The sequence below is a fragment of the Halyomorpha halys genome, unplaced genomic scaffold, assembly GCF_000696795.3.
Source record: "Halyomorpha halys isolate HHAL.00 unplaced genomic scaffold, Hhal_1.1 Scaffold726.1, whole genome shotgun sequence".
Classification (NCBI taxonomy): Eukaryota; Metazoa; Arthropoda; class Insecta; order Hemiptera; family Pentatomidae; genus Halyomorpha; species Halyomorpha halys.
The window spans coordinates 513,122-539,452 of NW_027116696.1; the positions used below are offsets into that span (position 1 = coordinate 513,122).

General features: G+C 33.9%; 1 protein-coding gene across 3 annotated transcripts in view; it reads right to left on the reverse strand.

Moving 5' to 3' along the window:
* LOC106685721 (collagen alpha-2(IV) chain) overlaps positions 1–26,331 on the reverse strand; it is a 109,564-nt gene that overhangs the window by 47,658 nt on the left and 35,575 nt on the right. For all 3 annotated transcript variants that reach the window (XM_067053432.1, XM_067053430.1, XM_067053431.1), the window contains exons 13-19: positions 21,631–21,828; positions 18,900–19,068; positions 15,412–15,542; positions 6,411–6,573; positions 4,819–4,941; positions 2,928–3,080; positions 238–363 (exon numbers count right to left, since the gene is read on the reverse strand). In XM_067053432.1, coding sequence (XP_066909533.1) covers positions 238–363; positions 2,928–3,080; positions 4,819–4,941; positions 6,411–6,573; positions 15,412–15,542; positions 18,900–19,068; positions 21,631–21,828 — 1,063 coding nt within the window. The remainder of the gene's footprint in view (positions 1–237; positions 364–2,927; positions 3,081–4,818; positions 4,942–6,410; positions 6,574–15,411; positions 15,543–18,899; positions 19,069–21,630; positions 21,829–26,331) is intronic.

Sequence of the window (26,331 nt, forward strand, 5' to 3'; positions counted from 1 at the left end):
TATTCTCTTATTTTTTTCAGAATAAGTCATACTTTTTAACAAGGTTTTCTTTGAGGATCAGAAAAAAAAGAAAAATGTGTTATCAAAGTATTGGAATAAATAAGGTTCAAGTTATCAAGAGCAGACTGTAACATGAATGGTTTTATTTATTTTCATATTGAGTATTTAATTGATTGTAGTAATAAATATTAAAATGGACAATCGTAATGAAATAATATCTAGTGATTAAAATCTCACCTGGTGTTCCTCTTTTCCCAGCAAAACCCTTTGGTCCTTCGGTGCCATGTTCTCCCTTTGTACCCTTTTCTCCTGGAAAGCCCATGTCGCCAATTCTTCCTGGATCTCCAATCAATCCTGGTTCTCCTGTTAAATAGAGACAATAAAATATTAATGCATACAGACAGGGGGCGGGGTGACACTCCCATGTAAAGTAGCTAGTCTTCCATTGGGTTCTTCCCCAGGTGGCGGATAGGAGGATTTTCACCAGATGGCGGGGACCGGGGAAAGAAAATACCCAGGGAGGACCAAAACTAGATTCAAATCCTCCCTATCGAAACTGCAGATGGTCACACCCAAACAAAGGAGGTCAGTCTACCGAGGAAGAATGCTGTTAAATCAGAGGGGATAGTAACCACATCTTCTTTGGCAGTCGATAAAAGGAAGAACAAGAAGAAAACTGCACAACCCAATGCACAAGTTGTGCATCATAACGTAGATCGCCCTCAGAAATCTAATGCAGTTCAACGTGGAGAATAACAGGAGGAGCAGTGGCAAGAAGTGCGAAAAAGATCGAGGAAGAAAGCTCACCCTAAGCCACCAAGGCCTGATGCAGTAATTGTGAAAATACCGGAGCACTAGTCCTACTCAGATGTCCTGTGAAAGGTGAGAGAAGATCCGGTGATGGTGGAAATGGCCTCTTCAATCACAAAGGTCCAGAAAATTAATAAAGGGAACCTGTTACTCCAATTGGAACGGAAGAAAGAGCAATCTCTTGCTGCACTAAAAAGCTCAATGGAGGGTATGCTTGGCGAAGGGGCAGAAGTGAGGACTTAGACGGAGGAGTCTCCTTTCGAGCTGCGATATTTGGATGATCTCACCACCAAAGAGGAGGTTGGGGAGGCCTTAAAACCTCTCCTGGGTGAAGAGTCAATGCCCATCACAGCAGTAACATCCATCCTTAAAGCTTATGGAAGTATGCAAACGGCAGTCATTTCACTTCCAGTTCTCCAGGCTAGGAAGATTATGGCTCAAGGAAAGGTCTGAGTAGGACTAGTTGTTAGCCATATACGTGAAAGACTCCAAAAGAGTTCCAAAGTGTTTCCGTTGCTGCGAATATGGACACATAGCTCAGAATTGTGTTGGAAAGGACCTCCCAATGTGGAAACTGTGGTAAAGCAGGTCACAAAGCTAGTGATTGTGACCAGAAACCTCACATGCACATTATGTGCGGGAAATGGAGATGCTGACCACCCCAGCGGAAGTAGTAAGTGTCCAGCTTTCCGTTCAGCATTGAAAACAATGACACAAATCCAACAACATCATAGATGAGGATACTCTAGTTGAATTTGAACCATTGCGAAGCTGCTCAGGATCTCCTTTACCAAACAGTACGGGAACAGCACATTGACGTCGCTATTCTCAGCGAACAATACAAAAATTTGGATGGGAACTCATGGGTATCCGATGTCAGTGGTAAAGCTGCTATTTGGGCCTGTAATTCCCAAGCTATTAAGGAAGTGAATATTGCATCGCACTCCAGCTTTGTATGGGTGAAGATCAACGATGTATACATCTTTAGCTGTTACGCCTATCCCAGTATTACAATCAAGTGATATGATCCTTATGAACACCGGAACAAACCGACGTTAACAAGAGCAGGAAGATCATCTATCATCGATTCGACATTTATCAGTGGACGCATGCATCGGATCGCTAGTTGGAAGGTTTGTAGATTGTATACAAACAGTGATCACCAGGCTATATTGATCATATTGCATACACCTACAAGAAAGAAGAGTTGTCAATTTTTACATTTCAATTGAGGAATATTCTATCAAAAGTCAATCTCTCCAGTTTTGGAAAATTATTATCAAATAATTATTAAGGGGGCATCTTATGTAAAATGGTTAAATTTACCTCACCTTCATTCACTTTTGTCTTCAATCATTATCAGTCATTCAATATTTCAGTCAGTTAGTATTTTTTGAAGAGAAAGAGGTGTAGTTTTCACTTGATTTTAACGGATCAAAATCAATTATATAATATTGGATTCATTCAGTTTTGGAAGTTGCAAATTTTGAATTTATAATCAAATTTTGTTCAGGTGCGAGCATTTCCAATAATTGTAGGTTAAATAGAATTTACGAAATATAATTATTAAATAATGTATATTTTCATAGTGATTCAAAATAAGAATTAGTGAGTAACTATATAATTACATAAAAACATACATAAATTTGTTAAGCATACTTTACGTACTTTATATAAATGAATCTTCGAATATATTTGAGAAAAAACAGTATTATGTAACTTTTTTCCCAAAATAAATGACTCAAAATTTAGTTTTGGAACCATTAGTATGTCCATTCATATTTTATGACTTGTGTCTGTTATAGAGAAGAGAAAAGTGCTGATAGGGAGTAAGATTATTGTTTGCATCTGGAGTGGATTGTGAATTTGTACCTTTTTGACCAAGACCTAGAAAATGGCTGTCAAAAGGGGGATCCGATATAGAGAGGTGTCCGTTAGGAGAAGTTTCACAATACAAAACTCTAAATCTTTTCGGCTTGAAATTAGTAAGTATGAAATTAATAATAATTTGCAAATGAGTTACCAGCTCCAAGTTGGATAGTCTGTCAACTTGCTAATATCTATCAACATTAAGCATTGCTTAAATTATTATTTAAACTCAATAACCAAAAGATTACCTTTCTGCCCATCAATGCCAGGGGGTCCATCCATTCCTTTAGGTCCAGGAGGGCCATCAGGACCAGCATCACCTTTCTGCCCCGGCTGCCCAGTGAGTCCGGTAAGTCCTGGCACTCCTGGTTCTCCCTTTTGTCCTGGCAGTCCATCTTTTCCTAAAAAAAAAAAAAAAAAGAAAAGAATGGTTTTAGGTTACTAAAATGAATTGTATGCTTCTGTGAAACCTATGGGAAAATAAAAACAAGGTAATTGAATTTTATTGAAGAAATAAAGTTCTTTAAAATAATAATTTTCTTAAAAAGTAATGTGCAGTAGGGGCCTTTCTGTAAAAGTCAATAAAAGTTATTTTAAGATATAAATAGTTATTTACAAATTACGAATACTCTCATGTAAGGGTATAAGTAGGGTGGTAAATGGGTGGGGTATAAAAGGGATAAGAGAGGGAAATGGGTGCAGGAATCTTCCCCACTGTTTGAGGAATGATCAAGCCATAGTGCCCTACTTACTGCTTGTGAATTCCCAGTCCTCCCTATAGTTAACTGGCATATCTCCAGTGAAGAGTCATGCTCAGATCATAAATATATCAGATATGATCTATCTGTTGGAATGAAATATGATGTATATTTCAGTGTATAGGTATAGACTGAGATATTCAGTGCACTAGTATATCTCAGTCTATAGGTATAGACTGAGATATTCAGTGCACTAGTATATTCAGTGCATAGGTGTAGAGGTATATACCTATACAGTGTATAGGTATCCCCAATGTATGGATCAGGAACCCTATTATTCGTATCTTATAGTATCAACCAAAAACTGTCCAAAGGTTATACAAGATACCTGGCATCTGGAATCCCTAAATAGCCTTAGTGCCTCTGTATAACCTTTCTTAATAAAGAAAGCTCTTACAGAGCATTACACCTCTGTCTGCAAAACCAATAGAACGAAGAGAAATTATAATTGAGATCTTCGCTGACATTGAAGGTGGATTCGACAAAACTCCTTATAACTTCATTAATGACATGCTAAATAATAGAAACATAGATCATATTGTATCCGGATAGATAACTTCCATGCTGAAACAAAGGATCCTTAAATCGGAATTAGGGCACTCAGCACTGTGAATTAAGCCCGGAGGAGGATGTTCACAAGGCGGTGTACTATCTTCACTACTGTGGTGCTTGGTCGTTGACTGTCTGTTGTCAACCCTCAATGCTGCAGGTTTCTATACGCAAGAATGTGTGCTTAATTTCACAGGTGCTATGATTACTACTCCTACAGTGACAATAGAAGTTGTGCCTGACCACTTCACAGGAAGATTGAAGCATAACTTTCAACACCACGTATAGGCTTGTCAAATGAGATATAAAATCTTAAGTTCAGATGCTTGCAGGACATGGAAGATTATTATGCATATTGAGGAGGAGAGGGTCCTTTCCAAGTACTCAGATGCTCAAATCCACAGATATAAAGACACTAAATTTAGTATAAAATGAACTGATACAAAAGGAAATGATACAAAATGAACTAGACTTAACCTGTTAGAAAACAGGGGATCCAGTACTTGAATAATGTCCCAATTGAACCTTGAAAGTGGTTATTAGGACAAGGCCAGATTTTTTTCTAAATGTCAAAACTCTTGTCTCAGTGAAGGAATCTTTAATTCCAAATGACAGAAGCAATGTCTAATGTTCCAGCTGAAGGGAAAAGGGCCTTCAAACAATACTGCATCTTAATGGCCACTTTGTTTCCTGGAGTATACAGGCAAGGTATTGGAGAGGATTGTTCATGGCAGAATGGTTGCCTTTAGTGAAGAAGGCAAGATTGTCCTAAAACCAGTATGATTTTCTGAAGGGCAGGTTGACATGAATGATGCATTTAAGAAAATAATACCTGGAGATCCCCTTGTTCCTTGCTTTCCTGGAGGTCCTGGAAGCCCTGGTTCACCTTTAGATCCTGAATTTCCAATGGGTCCAGGGGGTCCAACAGAGGGTATTCCAGGTTCTCCCTTGATTCCTATTTACATAGTTATAATAATATTTATTTTAAAAAATTGGATCAGAATTTAAAAAAAAAAAAGAGGAGCAAGTTTGATATATATGTTGTCAAAAATAATTGATTGTGTTAGAAAGAATTGACTTAGGATGATTCTGGATCATTCCATTAAAAAAAAAAAAAAATTGTTGAATAAGATCATTTATCAATAAAAATAACTATAAAAAAATGAATAACTATTTTTAGGATAGTTTTGGCACTATACACTTCTTCTCAACCAAAAGTTGAAAGGTTATCAAACCTTCGTTATCTTTTGGACCTTCGCCAAAAAGAATCCTGCTCGATAAGGGCCACACCACACGTGTCAAGGGCTTTTCAAGAATAGGTTTATTAAAGGACTGAGTACAAATCAATAATCTACTTGAAGCTGTAATAATTTTAATAACTATTAATCAAGCTGATGCATCAGCTAACTTATGTGTTGGATAACAGTTTTATGACTCTACTAATGTCTAAAATGAAAAGGTGCAAAGCCTAGTAAATAAGACTGCTAAAGCATCATTCAAAAGTATCACTATTTCTACGTAAGTCTTCTTATCAATATAATTTACAAAGTTTAAATCAATATCTGTGAGGTCAAAACCTGTAAAGAGATTAACATACTTGCACAGAAATATATAAGATATTTATTTTATCTTAATGACTATATGTAATTAAATAAAAAAAAATATTACAGTGTATTTAACCTAAATAGAAACATAGTGCTGATCCAGAAGAATATGTTGTGGACCAGGGAAGGTTATAACAAAAAAAAAAGAGCTTATGTTTCTCTAATGGATGCCAATAGCAAACAGACTTCAAACAAAGGAAACAACATGGTTGTCCTAATGTCTGAAGCAATGTTGCCATTACCAGTAATGATTTATTTTTATTCATAATCATATTTATAAATTGTTTAGGTTACAAACAAACAATTTTAAACACAAATTATAAAACTTATTTTCTATAACAGAATAATGATGCAACTGTAAAATTTTGTGAAATTAGCTTTAATGTATTGGTGGCCTAAAACTGCATTTAAAAACATATAGTAAATGGATTTTTAATCTTGTCAAAACAATAAAATTAATTCATAAAATGTTTCGGTTACATCATTATTCTTCTAGAGCAGTGATTCACATAAATATAATAAATAGGAATGTGCGCTAAAGGGACCCCTTTGCAGTCAGTATGAACAAATATTAAAACCAAATATGGACGTTCAGATTTTAAGTTTAAATAAGATGGATTACAGAGAAAATTCTGAAATCATTCTGTCTTGACCTTCCAATCTGAGTGTTGATCTTATTTTTATAGTCATTCGTTTGAACATACCCTTAAGAGCTACATGGCATTATTGTTTATTTATTCTATAGCTAATATTCATAGAGGAGAAGATGTTAAAAGATAGATCAAGTTGTTTATTTTTATATCACTATTGTTATACGTACCCTTGTATCCTTTAGGACCAATGCTACCCTTGCCACCATCTCTACCAGGTTCTCCCACAAATCCCATTGGACCTATTTCTCCTTTGTATCCTCTTGGTCCTGGATAACCTCGTGGCCCAACAGGACCTGGTGATCCAGGCTGTCCAATTGGTCCAGCTGGGCCCTGAGATAACATATAAAATGAGCAAATTATATTTAATCCACCTGGCCCTATCATGAACAAGATTTTAATCAGATACAAATAAAATTTTCTAGTCATAATAAATTAATATCTTGAATGAGTTTTGATTAATTGTTAATGGTTTGCTTAATATAAACTCATTTTTAAGCCAATTCTAAAAAAAAAAATATTAATAATATTTACAACTTAAACTTTAATTTTTTAAAATAAAATTTAACAATTTAAGAATTAAAAGTAAGAACCTATTAAACCAAAATATTTTCATCAAATATATACAATATATTGTCATGTGTTACCTGGGCCAAGAAACATACCACAAAGAACAGAAACAAAAACAATGTTTTTATTGCAAAGGAATGAAAATATTCACAACACTTTAACTAACCTAGAGTTACACTTTTTTTTTTTTAAACACCAAAAACATCTGTTTTAATTCATCGATAATATCAGTTATAATCGATCGACTAGATAACATATATAAAACATATTTCTATCCTACTTTCTCTCTTAATTATTTCTAATTATTTATTTATCTTAAATTAAATAAAAAATTAATTAATTCAATCATTAATTCAATTAATTTGCCTGATTTGTATAATGGCATTAATCACTGAAGGAATAGAGCTAAAATTTAGAATGTCTTTTCTGATACAATTTTCAGTAAACATTCATCAAACATTAAATGATAAATAAGGTCTAATATATTATCTATTATTTCTAAACATTTCTTATTAGACATTAAACAGTAAAAGTCATATACCAATTACTCTTATTTAATATAGTTATGAATTGTTGATTACCCTAATGTTCTTAAAGTAATCCCAGTTGATACTGGACATTATTATCAATCCTTAATTTATTTGATTAACCATTACTATTGCTCTATAATGTTATAAAATTCAAATACAAGATTACCCCTATGGCATTTTTATTTTGTATTTATATTAATTATCCAATTTATTTAATTTGTAAATAAATGTTAGTCTAGAATTCAAACTTGTAAGTTTTTTACTATGAACCTCTGGTGCAAGTTTCATTCTGTTCACAACCTTGGGAGGAAGTATCTCTTGACTGGTTCTAAGTTAATGAAAAGTAGTTCTTTCTTATGAGTGTGAGATATTCCATATGTTATTTATGTTAATTATTAATTAAATTCTAGAAAGTAAACTTCACAAAACTCAGTAGCACATCCTTTTTTTCAAAAACAAGTTAGTAACTAACAACATAACAAATGAATGCCTAATCAAATGGTTATCCAAAGAGCTAAAGCTAATACACTATATTACGCCCTTCCCATAATCTTCTATCAGTCTTTTAGGCTTGACAATCAGGCAGCAACACCGAGTTCTCAGGCCCTCTGCTGGTGATGATGGACTCTGCGGTGTATGACCACTGGATGGTGTTGATCTCCAAGCAGGCTCGTTATGGAGAGTTAACTGATATCCATTCTGGTTCTCTGGCATCAAAGTACTAGAGGGTTTTGGTAGAGGGTCAGGTGGTTCAAGAAGAGGATCAGGATGTTTGGGAATATGTGTTCCGATAGAAAATCATCAGGATTAGGTGACTCATTGAGGCCTTGAAGGTGAGATGAGTTTCTTCTGTACTCATGACCATGCTAATCCTTGACCAAATAAGATCGTGGTTCAGGGAGAAGCTTGGTGACAGTGCCTTTCTTTCACTGATCATTCCATTTTATATAAACTGGTTGTTCCGTTTTGAAGTTCTCAACTGGACGAGAAGATAAATCGTATTGAGCTTTACTTTTAATTTTCAAGTATTTCATCTTGTGATGCACTTCTTATCGGGTATCCTAGGAGTAAGGAGTTCAAGACTTGCTGGGGCTCTTGTTCTTAGTCTTTCCCCATTAATAGCTGGCTTGGAGAGTACTCAAGCCCTGAAAGAGGAGTCGTCCTAAACTCTTGTAAGGCTTCATATAAATCTCCTCTTGAATAAGCAGATTTTTAAATTAATTTTTCGACTATACCAACCCTCTTTTCTGAAAGTCCGTTTGAGCGAGGATAGTTAGAGCTTGAGGTTCATACAGTGAAGCCCCACTGTTGGGCAAAAGCACCCATTTCTGCACTGCTGAATGGGTTATTGTCACAGCTTACAATTTCAGGTGTGCCGTGGTTACTAAAAAGGATTTTTAAATTTCTAATTATTTCAGTAGACGTCTTATTCTTGAGGGAAATAATACCTAACCATCGCGAATAGTAATCTTCTACTGCCAGAAAGAGGTTCGAATTACACTCTCCAATATCTATACCTATGACTTGAAATAGAAATTTAGGAACTACCGATGATAGTAATAGTTCTTTTAGTTTGTTATTTTGAAATGTTTGGCAGGTTGGGCATGCACTGACAAAGTTTGCAATATTTTCTCCCATATTTGGCCAATACATAAGACTTTTAATTCTCACCACGGTTTTGTTAATGCCTAGATGTGCCTTTGAATGAATTAGAGCTATAAAGTAACTTCGGAGACTGGTAGGAATTATAATTCTGTCATCAGAAAATAGTATACCATCATTTTCAAAGAGATTGTCCCGGAGCAAAAAAAAAAAAAAACTTTTAACTCGTGATTTAACAATTTCACATTAACTCCAACCCAAGCGTTTCGAATTTTACTCAAGAGTATCTTAAACTTTTCATCATTTGTTGTGGCAGTTTTCAGTTTCTGAATGTCCTCTACAGGAACCAGAAGTACTTCCTCCAAAGAAATTGAGTGAACCACTTGTGAAAAGTCAATGTCTTCTGGTCCCTTTTCTTTAAGATGTGCTCTAGACAACATGTTGGCAATAACCATTTTTGAGCCAGGAAGATATGACAGTTTAAATTTATATTTTAATAGCTTGAGTTGGATTCTTTGCAGTCATGAGGAATTCTGAAATAGTTCCGTACTAAGTACTGCCAAAAGGGGTTTGTGGTCAGTGAATATTTCTATATTATTATGCCCATAAATGCAATGATGGAACCTGTTAACAGAAAAGCACAAACTAAGCAGCTCCTTCTATATTTGGCTATAGTTCTTCTCTGAGTCATTAAGACTTCTATATAGACTAAAACTACAGGGTGCCCACACTGAAGTAAAACAGTTCCCAAGCCATCATTACTTGCATCACATTGTATTTCAATCTTGAGTGATGGATCAAACAGTTTAAGAGTTGTTGCTTTACATATAAGAGACTTTACATTGGAAAATGCTTGGTCGTGAGACTTACACCACGTCCACTGAACATTCTTTCTTAATAGATGTTGCAGAGGGGCAGTAACTTGGGAATATGAAGGAATAAATTTATTCAAAAAATTTACCACACCTAAAAATCTTTGAAGATTCTTAACCGATTGAGGTTGCTCTATGTTGGAAAGAGCCTTTACTTTGAAGGGATCAGGTTTGATTCTATCAGCTCCGAAAATTAATACCAAATATTTCACTTCATTTAATTTAAATTGAAGTTTACTACTATTAAATTTAATGATGAACTGTCTTGTCCTCTTTATGACAGCCTCCAGACTTTTAGCATGCTGAAGTTCTGTTCTGTCTGAGACTATAATGTCATCAAACATGATTTGCACTCCTTCAATATCAACTAACATTTTAGTATTTTCCCATTGAAATATTTTAGGAATGTTGGATCAACCATAAGGCTTGATGTTGATTGAAGTTTTAGACAATGTAATATGCCCAATTTTTTCCCAGATATTAACCGGCAAAATGTTTACATCGCTAGCTGTGTCTTACTTAAACAGCACAGGAATGTCATTAATATTAATATACACTTTCCATAAGTTAGAAGTTGTTGCTTTCACATCTGATATAATGTTGCAGTCAAACACTGACTCAGATGATGAGGAATCTTCATCAACCTCATTAACTACACCCTTATTTTTCTGAAACCTACACCCTACTTTAAAATGGCCAAATCCACCACACGCAATACACTTTTTCCGATAGGCTGGGAAATTTCAAGGTGGGTGAGTGGTACAACATATTTTACATTTATATTCATGGACAGTTACAGAACGGGTAGGTTGTGGCAGCTTGATTTTATTGAACTTGTTAGTATTATTAACGTCAGGCTGCATCTCTTCATAACCAGCCACCTTTAGACTGTAAGGTTTTCCAACTTCTGCTGTCCGACAAATTTGGGTAACTTTATCTAATGTAGTGTTTTAGTCTCTTTAAGCAAGGCTTTTTGAACATCTATGTCGTAGTGATTATGGACAATGTGATTAATATCATCTTGTCAGAGAAGGATGTCTTACACTCAGCATTAGAGCAGACAAAGCTGCAATTTATAGCTTGGGACTTTAATTGTGTGAGATAATTATCAAAGGTTTATCCCGGTTGATGTTTAATTTTATTGAATTTAAATGATTCCATAGCCAGATTCACTTTAGGGAAGCAATACTCATCGAACATTTTGAAAACATCATTTAAAGTTATTTTCTTACCTTGAAACGTTGTGTGAATTTCAATAGCTCCCTCACCCATATCTGTTAGTAATATGGCAATCTTCAATTCTTCATTCTTAGAATTGCATTTTTCAATGGCTTTGAGATGGAGAATAAGGGTTTGTTTCCATTTCAGCCATTTAGTTGAGATGTTCTGGTCAAATTGGAGCGGCGGGAGTCTTGTGTAGAAATTATTCATTTTGAAGTAATTTTCACCTGACACCATGTGTTATTTACGTTAATTATTAATTAAATTCTAGAAAGTAAACTTCACAATACTCAGTAGCACATCCTTTTTTTTAAAAACAAGTTAGTAACTAACAACACAACAAATGAATACCTAATCAAATGGGTATCCAAAAAGCTAATAGCTAATAAATTATATTACATTCCAGACATCCAGAAATAGAGAAACTATCCAATCTTACAATGCACACTTATTGCACATTATCCAAAAGATATTAACCTAAGGCATTGAAAGTCTTTGAAAAGACTGGAGGGTAACCTAAGATATGACATTGTCTGAACTTCGAATGATCGCATTTAAGATAATAGCTAAGAAGCCTCTTCTCTCACTGAAAAGAAACCCAATGAATACAGACTGGGAGGAGGCTGGAAAGTGATTCACCCTATGTGGTGGGAAGACTTTCCAGGTCCCAGCTAGACATAGAATCTAGCCTTCTCAAAAGAACTGGAATATCATACCAGCCTATATAACTGGTATATAAGGAAGCTTGTGCACTGAAAACAGTAATTAGTAAAAAATTCAGATGGTGGTCAACTGAACTGACTAAATTACAATAAGACACAAGAAAAGCCTATAACAAAGCTTACAAGACAAAGTTAGAGGCTATTTGGTTTTGAATCATATTTTCCATCGTTGGCACTATTTCCACTCCTCCCCTCTCTCACTTAACTAAGCTTAACTTTTCACCACTGGGCTTTTAAATCACTTACTTCAGATGCCCTTACAGAAAACAATGACTGTCCCAGACTCCTAGCTGTTGCAGAACATCTCTTTGACCGCTTTCAGCATTTTACCTTTTCATTCCTTCCAAAATTCATTTTTCATTCCAGCTGTGCAGTTTGAGGTATGATTGCATTACTTTATTCTACATTCATACCGGGCTGCCTCCAACAAGTATAAAAGAGAACTAAGAAGACATAAATAGGATGGCTGGCTCAAGTTCTGTAGTAACATAGAAAGCATGCCAGAAGCCTCTTGACTAATAAAGCTATTAGGCAGTAATGGTCAACAGCCATTAGATGCGCTAAGGAAACCAGATGGGAAATGGACCTCCAACCCAGAGGAAATGTTGTCCCATTTAATGAAGATAGAGGCTTCAAGTGAAGAAGAAGACTGGGCGTTAGCGAAGTTTATCATTATGGATAGGGCCATTAGGTGGGCTGTGGGAGAATTCAAGCCATACAAGGCCCCAGGTACAGACGGTAAGGTATTCTCCCATGCATGCTCAAAGAAGGACTTAATGCTCTACTCCCCTGTATCAAGGTATTACTAACAGCCTCTTTGCCATTTGGATATATACCAGAGTCATGGAGGAAATCTTTGATAGCTATTATTTCTAAGATTGGGAAGGAGGACTATAGTGTTGCCAAATCTTATCGACCTATAAGCTTATTTGCCTTCCTAAAATCCTGGAGAAGTTGGTAGCAGTTTTCCTTACAAGCAAGGTGTTACCAATCAATCCCCTTGATCCAAACCCACATGCATATCTTCAGGGAAAATCTACTGAGACTGTTCTGCACTGCTAGGTAAGGAGGATTGAAAAGGCCTTAACACAAATGGAGTCCACCTCACCTAAGGACTCTTTTACGATGTAGAAGAGGCATTCAATAAAACAAAACAAGGTCTGAGGCAGTCTGTAAAGACGTATTAGAAATTTCTGCCCCAAATGTGATACTTAATTGGGTCAGATTTGTTCTAAATGATAGAATAATTGTCATTTTTGAAGACTACAGACTACAGGTGCAATCAGAGACAGGATGCCCTCAGGGGAGTTGGATCTCACCATTGCTATGGTGCCTATTTATGGACAGCCTGTTGTGAAGACTTGAAGACACTGGGATAATCGCTTAGGCATTTGCTGATGATGGAGTAATCCTCATTATAGGAAAGTTCATAAGTACTATCAAGCAACTAATGAAAGTTGCATGTGATGTTGTACAGATAAGGTGCACTGAAATGCAGCTTTCTGTAAGCCCATCAAAGACAGAGTTCATTCTATTTACCAGAAAACAGAGATTAAGTACCTTTCAAACCCTGACTTTCTTTAGTAGTATACCAACAGTCTACTCTGATTCAATCAATCAAGCCAAAATGTCAAATACCTTGGTATTAGTTTGGATGATAAACTTAAGTGGGGACCTCATTTTGCAAAACTCAAAAGAAAAACTAGTGCAGCCTTGGTACAAGTAAGACGTGCTGTTGGCATAACTTGGGATTTCAACCAAAGGGTTATGTATTGAATTTATATAACAACAATAAGACCCAGAATATACTATGGTAGTATTGAGAGTTGGACAGCTTTATGCAGGGATTCTCAAGTGCGAATGATCTGTAGGACCCAAAGGATGGCCTGTATTGGCATAACAAGGGCATTTTGTACAACACCAACTGAGACATTAGAAGTCTTGCTCTCTTTAAAACCATTTCACTTATTGATTAAAGGGGGAGTGGTACTTGCTTACTTCAGAATGAAAGAATATAGACAGTGGAGAGAGATGGGAGAACCTATTGGTCATTTGACAATACCCAGATTGGTGGAATGTGAGTTACCAATATTACAATACCGCTCACCACTGCTAGATAGAATATCAGCTCTGGACACCAAAATTACAAGGTTCAGTAGAAACCCCAAGAGATTATCTTCCCTATTTCACTGATGGATCAAGGAAAGATTCGACTGACCAAACAGGTGCAAGAGTCTGTATAGAAGGTTTAGGTATAGAAATTAGTTTCCCACTAGGCAAATACTCGACTTTTTCAGGAAGAAATATTTGCCGCCTTGTTGTTGGCAGCTACATGCCCTGAAGTCATTAGCTCGTAAAGGGCAAGTATCACCATCTTTCCTAACAGTCAGTCTGCCCTTCAAGTCCTTGACTCACCTCATTGGTAAAAGAGAAAACCTTAAGTTGGTGTGGGTACCTGAACATAAGGGTGGATAACTGGATGTTACCTGAACACTGGTAATGAGAAAGCTAAACAGCTCCTTGAAGCAGGGCTGAGCAACCTTTTATGGAGCCAGAACCATTCCTAGGCATCTCTTAAAGACATCAGCGCAAAGAAGTCCTTGATTGGACATGGAAGATAGCAGGTAGGAAATGTATTGGGCTGAAACAGGCCAAGATACTAATAACTAAGCCCTCTATTTCTTGAACTAAGTGGCTACTAGCCCTAAACAGAAATAAACTATGATTACTAATAGGAGTTCTTACTGGTCATTGGAGACTCAAAATACATAGTAAGATTTGTATAGTAGTTCGCAATGAAACCTGCCATCTATGTGGACAGGTCCTGCCCTACATTATATAGCAGATTGTGAATGGTACATGTCACTAAGATATAGGCTTCTAGGCTCTGATAGAATCCAAGATTATGAGGCTTCCTCAATAAATTAGGTGTCCTTTTAAATTTTATTAGAAAGTCAAAAAGGTTCGATATAGAAGAATAAAAGTCATAAAAAAGAATCATTCCATTGGTCTGTCTTGGGATTGGCAAAAAGGCCCACTTGTCGGACATGTTCCCCCCATTATAACCAGCACCAGTACCAGTACCTATAATAAAATATCCTGGATGTTTCTAATAATGAATTAGATTAACATCATTAACATTAAATTAAATTAATATGTTAATTAATATGTTAATTAAATTAACATCATTATGAAAATATTTAATTTTCAGTTTAATATTGTACAAATATTAAATTAATAAAATGTTGTAGTTAGATGTGTTAATTAAGTAATGTTTCTGTAGCAACCAAATAAACACAGCATAACCATAGTAACACAAAAATAAGAACATTAAGATGATTTAATTGTTTTTATAAAAATAAAACATAAAAAATATATACTTTTTTTTTTAGCTTCAAAGGTTCATTTGTTAGCATTCAATTTTAAGAAGTTAATTACTTCATTAAACAGCACTGACTACTGTTTGTAAGAATTAGTTAATAATAATCAACCACTTAAATGGTAGTAAAAAATTAATAGGGTTGACTGTCAAATTTATCTAACTTCTGCTCAAAAATGTATAAAATAAGTTAATAAAAAAATATTTTTAATAATTCAAGAAAATAATTATCGTTCTTTGATTTCTAAGTTTTCTATGATGATATTTTAACTTACTGATGGTCCTGGTTCTCCCTTAATGCCCCTGGCACCAGGATAGCCAGGAGTTCCTTTTTCACCTTTATCTCCTGATTCTCCTTTATCTCCTTTTACCATATCAGATATATTTTGCGGAGCTGTGAAATTACCTGAAACATTAAAAATAAATGCTGATATAACAAAATTATGGAAATGTATTTTTCAGAAAAACAATTATTATAATCTAGTGTATATGTTAGCAATGATAGATTTCATATTGTGATTGTAAAGTTCAATACTAAAATTTTACATTGATCAACAACAGTTAAAATAAATGCTCTCGATTCTAACTTGAAGTATAAAAGAACTGAAATGAATTTTATCCTATTCTCTAACAATTTTTTGTTTTAAATAGATAAACTATAACAATCTTCAAAGAAGAAATAATATTGGGGTGGGTCGAAGCACCCAATGATTTAGAGTGTCTGTCCAAGGTCTAAATAGTTAAAGAAGAAATAACAAAAATGTTGGAGTCAATAACTATTAGACTTAGTTTTCTATATACAACCTCTCCATTAGGGGATTCCATCAAATATAAATAGTTTATATGGGAGAAATCATTAGGGTAACCTGAGAGTAATTTGGTATACTACCTCATTTATTTTAAATAGATTGTGGTATAAAAACAAAAAAATCCACACATAACATAACCAGGCTCTAAAGTTTTCAAAGAAGGATAGTACTTCTTAGTTATTTTTATAAAATAAAGAGAGGTAAATCAAGTATTGAAAACAGATAAGGAGAAAAGCTGGTCTGGATTTAATGAAGAACTTTAAACAAATTAGGTTGAGGATAAAAGGAAATTTAAGAGTGCCATGAAGGGATTATGTGGAAAATAGGTAAGCAGATTAGCTCATAGGATAGCTCATTACTAAAGAAGATAGCAAGGAGATGAAGAAACACTGCTGGGAGAAACGTATGAATAGGATGGATCATATCGAGAATTTGGAGCATGAAATGGCCATAGCCAAAAACAACAAGGTAGCTGGTAATGATAGAGTCAAGGTTGAAATGTTTAAATATGAACATATATAAAGGTAATATGATGCTAAGTATAAAGGTGGTTGCTAAACATTTTCAACAAGGCATTCCAAAAGAATATCACCGTCGACTAGAAAAGTAACCTCATTATTCCAATTCCAAAAGAAAGGTTCCAAGGTAGGGAGTGAAAATTATTGGCTCATATGTCTGGCATCTTTAACCCTGAAGTTGTACTCAAGAATACTAGAAAGAAGAATAAGAAGAATTGTAGAATAAGAGCTTCAGGACTCTGGCTCAGCTGACAAACTCAGGACAATATGTTCACTGTTCGATCCATAATCAATGAGTTCATTACAAGGGACAAAAGATTAACCTTGGCTCCCGGCATCTCTCTGGAGTATTTGATTATGTTCCCCAGTTGGAACTCAAACAGGCATTAAAAGATAAAGGAGTTACTTTTAACTTATGGCAGGAATATTTAGACTCAATGACAGTAAATTAGACAAATATGAAATGGAAATGGAGAAAAGCAGCTTAAGTCCATTATTGCTAGTAATATATATGGACAGAATACAAGAAGAAAAATCTAAGTACACAGTTAATTCTAACAATAGTGCTAGAGAATAAGGAACTATGACTTGTAGAGTTTAAATAGAGGCTGAAACAGATTGATAAATAAAAATACTTAGGAATCAAAATTAGAAATGATGGCAAATTGGATTTCAAGATAAACCGCCACATAAGTAAAGGAAGTTTTGTTTTTGTTTTTCTTACTCCCTACTTCACCATTTCTGGTGTATGGGGTGGCTAGTATACAGTTTACCAACCGATTTTAAGTTGGAAAGTTGGAAGGTTGAGTTTTCATTTCTTGGGGCAACGACAACCCACCCCAGCCAGGATCAAACCAGCACCACTACAGACTCAAGGTTGCCAAAGTGACACCTTAACGCATTCCACTATCACAGTCTCAAAATAACAAATGTGAATCACTTTCTCTGTAATGCTATAATTAGCAAAAGGGAAGTGGATATAAAGACAATTATAATTAATTAATATTAGACTATTCATAAACAAATATTTATTCATATGGTGACCTATGCAGCTGAAAGCTGGGCTATTATTTAAAATTTGAAAGTCATATACGCGCCACAGAGATGATAATTCAGAAGAAAGCTTTTAGTAAGACTATATTTAACTGAATGAGAAATAAAAGAATAAGAGAAGAGACAGGGCAGGAACCACTAATGGAAAATATTCTTAAAAGAGAATTAATGTGGTTCAGCCATGTATAAAGAACGCCAATCAATAGATTCTCGAAAAATATATGAGAGACAAAAACAAAGAGAAAATGAATATGTAGATGACCAAGAAATAAGTGGGAGAACCTGTTGGATAAGGTAAGAAACATAGAACTTACTCGGGATGAGGTTAAGAAGTTGTTATAGACAGAGAGGTGTTTAAGAAATGGATAATGGCTAACACATCATAAGGTGTATGGGTTGTATAAATAAAAAAGTGATGAAGCACATAAGAATATTAGAAAGAGATATTTTATCTGCTCCTAGATCGAGTGTATAGGTATGAATGGATCATAAGTTTTCCTAAGAGAGGAAAGTCAGCTATAATTTTGAATCCTACGTTAACCAAAAAAAGTGATGATGTTAATCAGGCTGATAAAATGGAAAGAAAAAGATAGAAATTTATAATAAGTGAATTTCTTTCTTTAGCAAAGAGTTCCACAAATAAAGTTCACATGAAATGTTTGTTGTTTGGAGATGGGAGGTCCATTCAATCAAAGGAAACAAGAAAAACGAAACTACCAACATTGAATAAACACAACACATTAACACGTTGACTGCCAACTACAAGTTATCTCGTAGTTGGTGTTATTGCCTCAGACGCCAACCTACGAGATAGCGCGTAGTTTGCTTACTTGGCTTCATTGGCCAAACTTACATTGGCTTCCTAGACTGAAATCTTGAAAAGTACTGTGGCAGTCAACGTATTAAAATTAAGAAACACGTGTTAAAATGAAACTTGAAAAAGATAGGATAGATATGAAAAAAAAATGTATAAATATTAAAAGGTGTAAAAAATTATTGTATAAAAACTGAATGGTTCATGCAAATACAAGTGCATTTAAACTAAAAAAAAAATAAATAAATTTTTTGCCTATTGATTTTCATTCAATTGACTATTCATTTTTCCTAGAAAAACTTTTTGTATAAAAGATTGAATTCAAACAAAACAACCAAGAGAAGGATGTGGTTATTTATTTTTGTGAATTAAAGTGATGCTTAAAGTAAAAGATTAATACTAAAAGGCTATGGAAAGAATTATATACATTAAAATATTTAGGAAACAAGCTATTAACAACAATAATTGAAGCAACTTCTGAGACACATAGTCAATTAGGTACTTCGAACCCAATATTTATATTTACAAGATAGTTAAGAACTTAACAGCCAATATGAATGCTTACAGACCTGGTTGTCCTTTGGAACCCTTAATTCCTTGTTCACCTTGAACACCTCTATCTCCTTTTTCACCAGGAAATCCTCGATCTCCTTTAATACTGTAACCCTTTTCTCCTCTTCGCCCAGGAGTTCCAGGCTGACCATCAGTTCCATCAGCACCTGGAAACCCTTGGTTTCCCTGAATAAGATTTCACAATTAATATAATCATTTAAAATTAATTATTCTACCTGAGAAAGTATGTAAGGCAATTCAAAATCTTTACAATATATTCAGTAGCATCAATAGAATTTTGAATGGTCTCTTACTGTCAATAATTGAAAACAAATGCAAACAAGTTGGAGTAAAGTTTATAAATTAATATTAGAAAGATTGTATTTAGTTAACTAGGAGAGTAAATTAAAACTTATTTTTGTTTACATAAATTTATTGCTAAATAAAAAAAGATTTCTTGAAGTAAATTTTATATTCTCTTTATATTATTAATTATATTTACAAGCATCTTGTATTAGTTTAATAGTACATCAGTACTTAAACACGTCTAAAGAGTGAATTAAGATTAATCATGAGAGTGGGGGCAGAAATGTTTATTTTATTGTCAGTTCGGGTTGTAATCTGAACAAGTGTTGTGAGATTGAGTTGGTTAGATGTATTACCCACTGCCTGTGGAAGGGTTTCACCTCAAGTACCAGATTAATCACCACACTGAAAAGCAGGCCTTAATAATCAAGCAGACGGCAGTAGATGGCATCTATGATGACACATTTTCTGCTTTCATCCACAGAATAACCGAAATTTCATTTCTACTTTCTCCTCATACTACTATTTTTATCATGTCACCGTTGAGGTCAGATTTCAAAATTATTATCTAATAATCTTATATCTCCACTCACCTCAAGAATTATCATAATTAATTGACATTAAACAGAAAGGAACCAATTCACATGGAAACTGAATTGAGAAAAATGTATTTTAAGTTGGATGTCAATAGGCAATTAACAAATGTAAAATTTAAAAACAGTATAATTGTTATTATACTTATCACTTTGTGTGATTTCAGAAGGGCTGCTGTAGAAATATACTCGAATGGAACAGCACTTATGTGAGTGAGATTGATTTAAAGTATTCCTAATGGAAAATCAACTTGCATCAGATCATTACAAAGCATGCATATGGGTGGAGGTTATGCGAGAAATGTTTTTTTTTTCTCACATTTTTATAAATAACAATTTAAATATTTAATTTGGCAGATGTATTTTTGTGTCCTTTATCAATCAATCAATGCACAGTGATAATACAACAGGGTTTTTGGAACAAAGCTTGTACCTGTGCTCAAGTTTGTGAATTCTTACTCTTTTAATTTTTAATTATATATCAACCTCTCCGATTCTAATTAATTTGGGCGTCCTCAGAGTGACCAAAGTGATTTTTAGTTTGTACAATTCATAGTATAATCACTTTTAACGGATTGATTGATGGCTCACAGGTTTTGAATGTCTTGACATATGAACAAATATCAGTAATAATAAACTAGAATTGTTAGATGAGAAGTAATCCAACAATTATAGAATTTTTATCCCACTAAATTTTTCTCTGCAACTTCCTTTGGTTCTGAGAGGAGTGACAAAAATGTGTCCTTAACATGGTTCCTCATTCATCTAGCTCTCCTCAAATAAACAAGGATACGGATTTTACTTGAAAATGTTTTCCTAAATAAATTTATTGTACCTCAATTATTTTTATTCATATTCTGATTCATAAACATGAACCTTTTCAATATATTCACATTAATCTACTTTAGAATACATATTTTGGAGTAAACTCCCATAGAAATATTGTTAATCTGGTTCATTCCTTCCTTTGCCACATTCCAATTTCATGAATCCATTTTGGAATACATAAGTACATGAAAAAGTATGCAAATCATAGGTAACATAAAAAACATCACATGTTGATTGGTAGACTTATTTTCATTCTCTTGCTCTTCTTTATTTCTAGCTCTTTCAATGTTTTACGATATTGAATTAAGGATAAATTAGATTTATCCAACTCTCAAGCTAAATCAATTTTTTGTGTAATAAGCAAAGATTTTTCCGAACAGTTTTCTAGGATCTGAAAGCAAAGCAACTAGAGGAAGTAATGGATCTATTAATTTTTTTAACATTGAAGCCGTTTCCCTCCCACATTTATATTTTGCCCTGTGATTCACATCAGTACAACCTATTTACACGGTTTAAAACACATTGTTCTCTGTTTTTTAGCCTATTTAAGAGGACTTAACAACTCTGTAATTCAAAAACCGAGTATACATATTTCAATAACATTTTACATTTTTCTACCTCTATAACAATACAACATATGTGTAAAATTTCAGATGGTAAGGTTCAAAAGTGTGTAGCGTTGACGTGGAATGATCCATCTATATTTTTTGTCATATCATTTATCATTCTTTATAATTCCCTAATGGTTTAACATTCATTGTACCTAGCTCTTTGTAGCCATGATTAAAGCTTGTAATGGGGCTGGGTAATTTTTTTTTAAATTCATTTTATAACAATAAATAATTTTTAGGAATTATTATTGACTGCCATCTGGTGCATCATTATTGGAAGATATGTTTTATGTAAACAAAATTATATCAGGGGAACTCAAAATAGTAAATCAATTAGCAAACTAAATCAGTTATGATGAACAATGCTGGATAAAAATTGTCTTAAATAACATTATTAAAAATGTTTTTACCTTATCACCCTTAGAACCTATGAATCCTAAGGGGCCAGGTGGGCCTCTATCACCCTTCTCACCCTCTAGTCCAGGAAGTCCAATATCACCCTTTTCACCTCTTGGACCAGAAAAACCTTTTATAATCCGAATATCTGGTATAGCTGGTTCACCTTTTTGGCCATGGTCACCTTTCTCACCTTGATCTCCTTGTAAGCCCTGTAACTTTTCACTATTAGCAAATACGTAATAAATTAAAAATAATTAAACATTAATTCCATCATCTAGTTTTAAAAACTGGAAGATATATATCCAAAATTGAAAAATAAAAGACTTTTTTAAAACATGAAAAATTGACTTCTAAGGTGAGTTTTAAAAAATATATATTTTAAGACAGTAGCAAAAAAGAAAAAAGGTTGGGCCATTTCATAAACTTTTAGCAATCATACAATCTAGAGATAACCTTTCAGTATCTTGGAGTAGGGTCAAGCCATTTTCATGAAATAACTATTAGCCCATTGAGTAGAAATAGGTCTATGTTAAAGAAAAGTGGGGTAGTAGCTTTTGTAATTTTTTTTTGTAATATGGATGGGCACGAATCTGTAAAAAAACAAAACTGCTGACAAATTTGGCCTCAGGAAAACATTTAGCAGCCAAAAATCCTTGAAATAAAAATCAATTGAGGATTTTTGTCTAAAATTGCTAAATGACAAAAACATTATGGTGAAATGTTTATAAAAATTAAATTCTAAATCAAACGAGTATCATTTGACCACTAATTAATAATTCATAATTATAACTAGTCATTTTTTTTTCTTTAAAATTTGTGAAAACTGAGATTTAGTACTACATATGAATTAACAGCTTGGAAAAGAGCTCTCTAAGAGAAAAACTCAAAAGATAAAAGTTGTACAGCATCAAATTCTCCAGCCATTGAGTAAAAAAAAAAATATGTAATCTAAAATTTATATTAATATCATTGGTTTCCACTAAAAATATATTTTTATTAAATGGTTAAAAATAAAACTTTTCTGATTGTCTCGAAATAAAGTTGTATATACCCCTACTCTTCTTATCACATTACATGAAGTTTAGGAGACCAGACCAGGTTGGCCGAGTTTTATTTTTAGAAAAAAATTATTTCCTTTTTTTGCAGTTGTAATATGTGACAATTCCTTCATTATAAATAACTGAAGGCTCTATTAATGTAATTTATGTGATTTGTCATGTAGGCTAACCTGTGTAAGATATTTCACCTCTCATTTTAGCTTTTAAGACCTAAAAAGAAAGTCAATTTTTTGAACAAAGGCTTACTCTTCACATGAACAAAAATAAGATTATGTTTGGCCTAATGCATAATGTTTTAATCACTGTCACTGCAAAGAATAAATTTTAAAAAATTCTTTATTTCTTCTTAGACACATCACAGATGTGCTCAACGTTTGCAACTGGTGCACTGAATCCATTCCACCCCAGTTATACTTCTATAGCACTTCCAAGGCACTTAAGCATCTTATACTCATTTTTGTCTTCTACTTTTTTAGTTATTATTTTTCAGTGCTTCAGTCTTCCACAACCAAGTTATTCTGGATGGTCACAAAATAAATTCTTTGCATCAGATGGTCTTTTTGTTTTGTTATTTATGATTTCTTCTTCTTTTTTTGTATGTAGACCCATTTATTTTATAATTTTGCTTTTGTTTCTTCCTTTTACTTCTTTTAGTTCTACTTCTTTTACATGAGTGTCATTGTCATATTCATAGTAATTAGTAATCATTCTCGTCCATATAAATTAAATTACTTTGAAATATGCTTACATTTGGAGTGATATTATCAAAATAAATAATTTTATAATAAAAATCATCAGACCACAAAATGATCTGGCAGGGTAATGTACCCAATGTCTGTAGGACAACCTACCCCATTTTGTTTCACCAATGAGCATTAACATTCTTCAAATGTTAAGGCCAAGTTTAGTTATCAATTTTCATACATATTTTGTAAGTAATATTATTGTTTCATTACTAACTACCTTCATTTTAATTGTATTATTTTCTTCACAACTTTATTATGCAAAAACAAGATATACTGCATTTTTTTTTATTTTTAATTATAACATTTAAGTGGGAGAAAAATTGTCAGTGGGGGTTATTTGGTTGGCATCGTCAAGCAATGGGTGAATTAGCTGTTTTAGTCGCCATTAGTAATCAGTATAATTTATTACCAGACTCTATCTGGGTAAGTTATATGTTTATTTAGACATTTTATTGTTATTTGTGATTAATGGTAATAAAATCTACTGTGTTCGATGAGTACTATGGTGGTTCTTAATTTAATAAAAAATTATACTATTAACTACATTAATTAAAATTAATATAGAAATGGGCCCACCAACTTTTCAAAGTTATCTATGAAAGCATCCATAGCCTACACTACTACTACAGCCAGAAATATCTTCCTCTGACTTATCGGAGAAGATCATTCTTTCTTCAGACCCCTTTCCCTTCATTTCAAACTCCTCGGAGGCACCAACACTCAGTTTCTTATTTATATATAGTTATTAATTTTGTAAATTAATTTATTCCTTTTCATTGTTCCGTTTGCTTATTTTATTTCATCTTAAAGGCCTTTTATTTTAATTTCTATTCATAATTTTATTTTGGTTATATGTTTATATTTTCTATTGTTAGCCTCACCAAATAAACATTTATGCCCAAGTTTTTTTTTTCTTTGGAGCCTCCTTCAAAAGAACTTTATAGATTTATGATGGCTTTCACACCAAATTTTTAACTTATTTCTTCTCCAATTTTTCCTCAGCATGATTTATGTTCCAAGTGGTAGTATTAAATTAAAATTAATTTTTGAAGGCAACATTTTTTTTTAATTACAGCTTATATCTGTGTTTTTCTAAATGAAGGGAGTCAATTCCAAAGTCAGAATTTAAAGAAAAATGGGTTTAAAAAATTTGTGCTTAAGGAACTGTCAGTTTTGTTACATGGTAGTAAACAACCTGTACTATACTAGAAGGCACTTAATAAAAAGTGGCAGTATTTTTCATAATATGAGGGTGGTTTGAAAAGTTCTCGAAATCACTGATAGATGTCAGTGCTAGAGCAATGAGGTTCCCACGCAATAATCACAAATCCTTTGTGAATGAACACATGGCGTGAGTGGTAGTGACGACTCTTTGTTGTTTTATGCGTAGTGATTTGTGACAATGGAAAAAACTAAGACTAAGCAGTGATTAAGTGCTTTGTAAAGAAAGGTATGAGAGCAAAGGAAATTCATGCTGACTTTCAGTAAATACTGAGGGACTCTGCTCCTTCATATCCAACTGTTGCCAAGTGGACCAACGAGTTTAATTTTGATCGGGAGAGGTTAGATGATTATCCACATAGTGGATGGCCAAAAATTGTTACGACCCCAGAATTTATCGCAAAAGTGCATAAAAAGGTCATGGAGGATCGTCAACTGAAAGTGTGTGAGATTGCTGAAGCTGTAGGGATGTCATCTGGATGGGTATATCACATTTTAACCGAAGAATTCAGAATGAAAATAGTATCTGCAAGATGAGTGCTGCGGCTCTTGACATTGGACCATAAACACACCATATTGGAAATGTCTGAACAAAATAAATCTGGCCCGTTTTCAGCGCAAGTAACAAAATGTTTTGCGGTGATTTGTGACTACAGATGAAATTTGGGTCCACTACTATGCCCCAGAGACAGCAGTCAAAGCAGTGGAAACATGCTGAGTCACCACTACCAAAGAAAGCAAAGGCAGTACGTACGGCCGGAAAGGTCATGGCCTCAGTTTCCTGGAATGCAAAAGGCATTCTGCTGATAGATTATCTTCCTACTGGCCGATCAATTACGGGGCAATACTACGCAAACCTCTTAGACCAACTAAATGAAAAGATACCAAAAAAAAGGCCTGGTTTGGCAAGGAAAAAATTCATCTTTCATCAGGACAACGCCCGCCCGCACACAAGTGCTATGGCTATGGCAAAACTTCATGAACTGAGGTATGAATTGTTGCCATATCCACCTTATTCACCTGATTTGGCACCATCAGACTTTCATCTCTTCCCCAACCTGAAAATTTTCCTATGTGGACGGAGATTTCCTACAACGGAAGAACTGACAGCCGAATTGGAGAGGTATTTTGCAGGCCTGGAGGAATTTCATTTTCGAGATGGGATCAAGGTATTGGAACATGGCTGGACCAAATGCATTAGTCTGCAGGGAGACTCTGTTGAAAAATAAAAGCAGTTCCACTGAGGTAAGACACTTCCTTCTAGTACATTCCGAGAACTTTTTAAACCACCCTCGTAGCTTCTGAAGGCTTAGAGTTCATTTTAAACAATGGTTCATTGGAAATATTATCTCTATTTATGTATAGAATCGGGTCAGTATTATCTAGTCTTTGTTCATTTTTTTTTGTAAAATTAATTAGAAAATATTGAATTCTATTTAGAACAAATTATTGTTTTAAACAAACAAAATATTCATTTACTTATCCTCAAAAATGGCAAAATATTTATTTAAGTAAAGATGCGGACTCCTGTTAATGATCTATATTTCAAAGTTAATAATCTATCGTTTGAGAATAGAATCTAAGGATTACATGTTTAAGGATTATATCAAATATAAGGAGTAGTTCTTGAAACATAGGTGTAACCATGAAAAAAGTTGTTCATATTGGTAAGTGAAAGTAATTAATG